Source organism: Apodemus sylvaticus, chromosome 5 (assembly GCF_947179515.1).
Source record: "Apodemus sylvaticus chromosome 5, mApoSyl1.1, whole genome shotgun sequence".
Taxonomy (NCBI): domain Eukaryota; kingdom Metazoa; phylum Chordata; class Mammalia; order Rodentia; family Muridae; genus Apodemus; species Apodemus sylvaticus.
In genome coordinates, this window is record NC_067476.1 from 131,659,067 (window position 1) to 131,666,162 (window position 7,096).

The 7,096-nt window shown below is 49.4% G+C and overlaps 1 protein-coding gene across 1 annotated transcript; it reads right to left on the minus strand.

Annotated features, from left to right (window-relative positions):
- Positions 1 to 2,382: 2,382 nt before the first annotated feature.
- On the minus strand, positions 2,383 to 6,160 carry Thbd (thrombomodulin). The gene has a single exon (XM_052183828.1). The coding sequence runs from the start codon at positions 5,873 to 5,875 to the stop codon at positions 4,148 to 4,150; it is 1,728 nt and encodes a 575-aa protein (XP_052039788.1). The 5' UTR covers positions 5,876 to 6,160; the 3' UTR covers positions 2,383 to 4,147.
- Positions 6,161 to 7,096: the final 936 nt, after the last annotated feature.

The following is a 7,096-nucleotide window of genomic DNA, read 5'->3' on the forward strand; positions in this document are numbered from 1 at the left end:
TCACAAGGCCCAACTTTGAGTTGTGATGCTTTTCCCAAGATCCCTGAAACCCTCAGCTGTCTGCCCCATCCCATTTCAAGTAGGCATGACTTGGGGGAACAGCCTCCACACACAGCCTCTTTTGTGTTTTGCAGTCACACTTCCAAAACAGGCTGAAAAAGATTTTGATTCTGTTAGAATATAAGGTTAAAACAATATTTAGTTTTTGGTGAGTGAGGAAATCAATTGTTTACTTACGTCTGAACCTGCTGACCAAGAGAAAAAGAGGAAGGACCCACTTGAAGCAAAAAGGTCTTGCTGAGCTGGGCATTCATTCTGGGGGCACAGAAGGGAGGGGGAAGCAGATCTGGGTGTGTCCTGTGTACTACAGGCAAAGGTCGGGAGATGTTTCTAGGTACCACCTTCACAGAGCCTGTGTTGCTTGTCAATTCAGTTTTACTGGCATTGCAGAGTCACCACAGCTAGCCTAAGAACAGAACCAGCATTAGGGTTCCTGGCCTTCTCCACAGCAAAGGATTACTCACAGTGACACACACACACACACACACACACACACACACACACGGCCTAAACCCTCTCCTTTAGCCATCTGAAAGCATGTTATCTCCTCTCGTGATATCTTTTGAACAACACATGCACAGAGATCTCTATAGCCTCACCCCATTGATGACGCTTATAAGTAGAGTTGAGTTAGAACCGGCAAGCTTGCATTTCTCAGGTCTGCGGGGTCACTCTTGCCCTGCAAACATCTCCCTCCTTAAACTGTAACTAGCACCCCAAATTCTACCCCCACAGTTCCCTCAGGGTCGGCAGCACCCTTGCAAAGTGGCTGTATACCCTCAAAGGTTGTCCTTGCACTGGCTTGCTTTCACTTCCATGAGGTTTCCCATTCCAATGTAACCTTTTGTAGTCAGGTAAGCACCTATTACTGTAGGTCTCACAGGTTAACAGTTAATACCCATGTTCTGTATGCCAGAAACTGCTTGCTCATTTGTTTCCTCCTCGTGAAACCACAGAGAGGTAGCACTTCCGGCTCCCATTCAAACATTAGAGGGAGCCTATGATAATGCAAAGCCAAGAATCAGGCTGAGGTCAGATCAAGATGTCTGTGACAGTCCCAGCCCATGTTCTCTCTGCTGCCTGCTAACAGGACAAACTGTAGGGTTCTATTTTAGGAATATGTAAATAGTCTAGAAGTTTCTATTCTCTTTCTCAACGATTTCTAATCCCAGCATGCACCGGATAAAACACCTGCAGTGCTAAGGATACTCCCCGCTTTCTCTGGACTCTCAAGAACCATCGATTTGGTTTCACCCTGTTTCTCACAGATCAGTAGGATGATGATGGAATCTCCATCACTGGGTTCAAGCCAAAACTCCTTGTGGCACAAGTGTGAGGACCTGAGTTAAGATTCCACCAGCCCCACATAAAAGCATGACATAGTGGCATTCACCTGTAATCCCAGTGCTAAGAAATAAGGGAGATATGCAGAGCCTGAGGGACTCATCTACCTGAAGACAGTGAGATCCAGATACAATGAGAGGTCCTGTTTCAATAAAGTAAAATAAATAAATAAAATGGAGACACAATTTAGGAAGACATCCTGATGTTAACTTAGGACCTCTGCGGGTGCCTACAGAGGTGAATACACAATCATGCAGCCATATCCCCAGCACAACACACACACACACACACACACACACACCTATGTCTTCCCACAGTAACAGTCCATGTCAACACTGAGAATCTCGGCCATACCTGGATTCTAAAAGTATCTGATTGTCATATTTAATTGTCTTTTCTCATGTTTGCCTCATGGAAATTTTCATATTCCAACATGTAAAATTCAGACAGCTCAACCATTCTACATAAAAAGGGCCTAAGAGCTCAGTGTCACAAAGACAGTAATGCTCATCATTGCCAGCAGAAATGATGATGGTTTCAAAGCACAAGAAATGACTCCTTGGCATTCAGAGATAATACATGAATTCAAGCCATAAACCTATCAGGACAACTTAAGTTTTGCATGTCAGATAGCAGGCAATTCTGAAGCACACACAGAATGAGCCTCATCTGGGAGGCTAAAGACCTCTCAGATCCTAGAGTATGTCTGAAAACACAGACATGAGGCCTCCAGCATAAAGGTGCCATGATCATACACATAAAAACAAAAAGTATCTGCACATACAAAGATAATACACTCCTATTACAAGAAAAATCACTTCCTCTCAGAAGATAAGGTCAGGGATTGTGTTGCTAGCAGTGGAAAGGTACACGCCAGTCTGTAATGTAGCTCCTGGAGTTGGCATTGTTTGTGTGTATAAAATAAGGTTTAAAAATGAAGGCATGTGGAGGACAGAGAGGAAGGAGACGAGACACCCATCAGCACATTGTAATTTATTTATTTTATACATGTGATGTCATAAGCAAGGGTTTTGCTTGTGTTCTAGCTAAACTCCAATAAATAAATAACTATGTACAAATATGCTGAGCTTAAAAACAGTAAAGAAAAACCTTTCTTTACAAAAGATACACATATAATACATTTGTTCCTTACACTGACATATGAACTCCTTCCTAGCTTACTTAAAATAAAACCCTTCTGGACTCTGTGTGGTAATATCTAGAGGTGTGTACCTGCCCATTTAATTTTATCCAGAAAGCAAAGCTATGCAGAGAAAATTCCTCAGTTTCTTGATAATAAATGGCCTTAACATGGCCTGCTACTTATTATTAACCGACATTTAAATGTTCTCCAGAAGCTGGAAACTCTTTAGACCAGTTGTCCTGAAATGACTGGACAATGTCCCTGTGGATGCTGTCAAAATGAAGCTTCTTATGAACTGGCATGCGCACTGGGGTGGGGGTGGAGTGGGGGTTAGGATTTTGCAATTCTAGCCAGATCCCAAGGGAGGTCCCAATCCCTGTGTACAGGCCAGTGGCCTGAGCTAGAAGATCCCTCTGAAGTACAAGATATTGTTCAAGAGTCTCATTAAAACAAAGCCCCATCGAGGCATCCCCAGGCTCCATTCCCAAGTTGCCATGTCTCCTTAAGCAGCACATTGCTTTTATTTTGGGACTACAAGTGGCAAACGCAGTTGTGAGTCAACTAGGCACGAGGCATACAACTCAAGCTTTACTGGAAGATGCCTCCATCTGTCAGTCTCAGATATGTCCAGGCTGAGGACCACATACATCCTTGGATAGCTGTGAATGTGGCCCAGTATGTCTGAAGATGGCAATGTTCTATTGCAATGTCAAAAGGTGGGACAAAGGAGCCTCTGCACATTTTGAACACTGTCAAAAATTAATAACACTGTAGGAGCCTGCATCCAAATCTTAATAATAATTACCTCTTTTGTTATCCTCAATCAAAACAACAGCAACAATCATAAAACCCAGGCTCATCCTTTCAAAAACAAACATGAAAAAGGAAAAAAAAAAAAACCCTACTTCACTGAGTTTAATTTCTGTGACATTCCAGCACTATTAGTTAGTGTTCCGCTGAAACATTTTAGCTTTTGTTAAAATTCTTTTGCTCTGGTTACCTGAAATTTCCGACTAAATTGCCAAAGCCAGTGAAAAAGAAAATTCCTTTAGTGTTTCTTTTCTGTTTCACATAAGAGTTTGGAGACAAGGGTGAAGGCAAAGTAGGATGAGATTTGGGAAGGAGAATGACAGAGGGGGAGGGGAAGGAATGGAGGGACAGAGAATGGGTGGGGGACTGGAGACTTACAAGCAGAAGAAAACTGAAGGGAAGAAAATACTAAATACTTTTAAAAAAAATAAATATTGGGGTCATCTCCAGCCCAGGGGGGTTAAGGTTTGCCTCCACACCTACAGTTCAGCAGCATCCACACATCCCACACCGCACCCCGAGGTGAGGGACTGGGTCACTCTGGGATCGTCGCTGTTTTTGCCACCTCTGCCCAGTTGTCCAGTATCTACTTGGAAGAAACTGGGCTGTCCTGCTTCAAGTCCTCCCTACCCTCGCTTGACGCAAGAGAATGGGCTCTCCCCTGGTTATTACACCAGCCAGGACTCTTTTAAGTTGCCAGAGAGCACACAAGAGAGAGACAGAGAGAGAGAGAGGAGAAGGACAGAGCCCGGAAGGACAAAGGCCACCTGGGTCTCTGGAGCAAATCCCTCAGAACTTCTGCAGCGTCCGATCAGTCCGCACGTGCTGCAGCACTACCTCCTTGGCTGAAGAAGCGCACTTGTACTCCAGCTCTGCGCGAGCAGCGCCCTGCTTCTTGCGCAGGTGACAGAGAAGCGCCAAAAGCGCCACCACCAGGGACAGGCTGGCAATGGAGATGCCAATGAGCACACCAGAGTGCACAGGCCTTGCAGAAGGGGGGCCTGTCGGAGAGACTGACGTGGGGTTGACCGGAGGCTCCCCAGAGCCCTCATCCTCGGTGCCTTTCTTAGGGATGGGGTCACAGTCCTTGCTAATCTGGCCAGCGAGGGCTGTGTCAGGTCCGCAGATGCACTCGTAGGAGCCAGGAAGGTTTCGACATTCATTGGTGAGGCATTCGTCTTGACTGCACTCGTCAATGTCCGTGCATATGAAACCCTCGTCCAAGATGAAGCCTTCGGGGCATTGGCAAAAGCTAGGGGAGTTAGGGTCACAGTCTGCTGGGCACGACGTTTCATTGCAGAACATTTCGCACTTGTGCGGTTCATCCGGCTTAGGTGCGAAGCCCTCAGCACAGATGCAACGGTACTCTGTGGCGCTCAATGGCTGGCACTGATACTCGCAATTAGATCCGAAACACGGATCCAGGAGCTCCACGCATTCTCCATCCACCAACTCGTAGCCTTCATAGCAGAAGCATTCGAAACCGCCCTTGGTGTTAACACAGAGCTGCGGGCATGGATTGGGCCCCTGCATACAGTCATCCACGTCCTCACACCGGTGTCCGTCTGCTGCCAACTGGTAGCCTGTCTCGCACATACACGAGTAAGAGCCTGGCACTTCAGCGTTGCTGACGCAAAAATGCTCGCAGAGTTCGTTGCACGATTGAACCACAGGTTTTGCGCACGAACGTCCATTGGCCTGCAGGTCCATGTCGCTGGGGCAGAGGCATCTGGGTACGTTCCTGCTCCTGTTACACAAGTACTCACAGCCACCATTCTCCACGCTGCAGTTCCAGGCTCCTGTCGCTTCCCGAGTCCAGTGTCCCTCTGAAGTTCCGGGCGGGGCCCTGCACTCCAGCTCCAAGCCAAGGGGCTCCACCGCAGCGGAACTGCCTACCGGCAGCGTCTGAAAGTCTGCACCACTGACCCCGAACGGGGTGTTGTAGGTACTAGAGATGTGGGTAGCCTCAGGATCTCGGGTCTTCACCGTCAGAGGCCTGCAGGAAGCGTTGAAGTAAAACTCGCAGAGGAAACCCTGGGTCTCGGTCTCGCACGGCTTCTCTTCCCAGGCCGGCTCGCCGGGTGCAGCTTCTGTTGCTGTTGAGACCGTGACGCACAGGGGGCCGCAGAGTGGAGCGGACTGGTCGTTGGGCCGCGCCCACCTGCTGTAACTGGTGCGGTTATCGCCGGTAACCCACTGGAAGCCGCGCAGGGGCCCGAGATGCACCGGGTCGCCACAGCCCTGCGGGAGCTGTAAACCGATCCAGGGTCGAGCGTCCATACTACTGACGCTCAGCAGAAGGGAGATGACATCGGCAGCCACCGAGGAGCGCACTGTCATCAACTGTCCTTGCAGGCGCTGGCAGGCCTGGCTGGCATCGAAGAAAGTCACGGGGCCCTGGAAAAGCGCGAAGCACTCGTGCTCCACGCATTGACTGCCTTTGGGCTGAAGCTCGGCTATCGCGGAGTTCCCCAGGCCAGCTGAAGCCAGCACACCCAGAAAGAAAACCCCAAGCATGCTGTCCAGTGGTGCACCGTGCAAGCACCGAGAAACGCTAGCCTTGCGCTGGTGCAGGCACCCAGTCCAGGCAGAGGGGTTTCGTATGCCTGCAGCGACAGCAGCTAGCTTCTGTCGCAGCCTGGACGTTTCTAGCCCAGGCTCGGTAGTCCCTGCGAGGCAGCCTTTGACATGCCACTCAGCTGAGCCTCCAGTTTATAAATGCGCGGCCCTCCCTCTTTGGACGTTCGGGAAAAGGAAGGAAGTGCCTGGTGGGAAGGGCTGATGCTGCGTTCTCGGATTACTGGGTTCTCCGGACGCCTTGTGCCCGCCCTCCTGCCTGGGATCACCTCTGTGCTATGAGTTAAAACTCTGTCTGGGCGTTGGGAGGCCCTCGGGCGTGGCCTGCAGGCGCCACCACAGAACAGAACTGTGTCAGCAAGTCGACAGTTCCTGCCTCAGACTCTCCGGTATAGCCCGCGGGTAGCCTGTCTTTAAACCTCAACGCACACACATGCACAAGCGAACGCACACGTACACACACTCACACTGCCCCATAGATGCTACCAAAGTTTGGAAGATGGTCCGGTTGCTGGGGCAGGGAAAAAGAAAGGATTTCGGTAGAGATGTGTCTGAGACCTGCAAGACTCTGAGAAGGGTTAGCTAGATCCAAGACAGAAGCTCAGGAAACCTGGCTGCAGCGACGAGCAAGCCGGAGGGTTGGGTCCCAAAGGACCTTAGAGGAGGCCGAGGGAACCGATACTAGGGCAGCAAGAGGACAGAGTGGTCTCATAACTTCAAACCCTTCTCCGTTCTCCATTCCTCTCCTGTTCCTGAGCAGGCATCTCCAAGGCCAGACCCTATCTAGTTGTTTGAGAAAGTCGTGCAAGTGTTGTCTGGGCTCAGGGATCATGCCCGCCCCCGCCCCCCTTCACAGTCTGATTCCTGCAGAATCCTCTGCGGCAGGTTTGTTGAGTTCCTTTGTTCTGGTTTTGTTCTGTTTTGTTTTGTTTTGTTTTCCTCGGAGCCTTTCTCAAACCCTTTACGAAACTGGCTGGGTGCCTCCACAAGGAGGCGCTATGAGCTACAAATGGAGCCGACTTGGTTCCTTTTGAGGTGATCATTTCCATCGTCTTTTTAGCGTCTCAAAAGATAGAGGTGTCTACACAATCCATTTGCTCACAAAGGGCATTGAAAAGGAGGGTCTTGTGGGCAGCTGGGAGGGGTGATGCGAATCTGTCA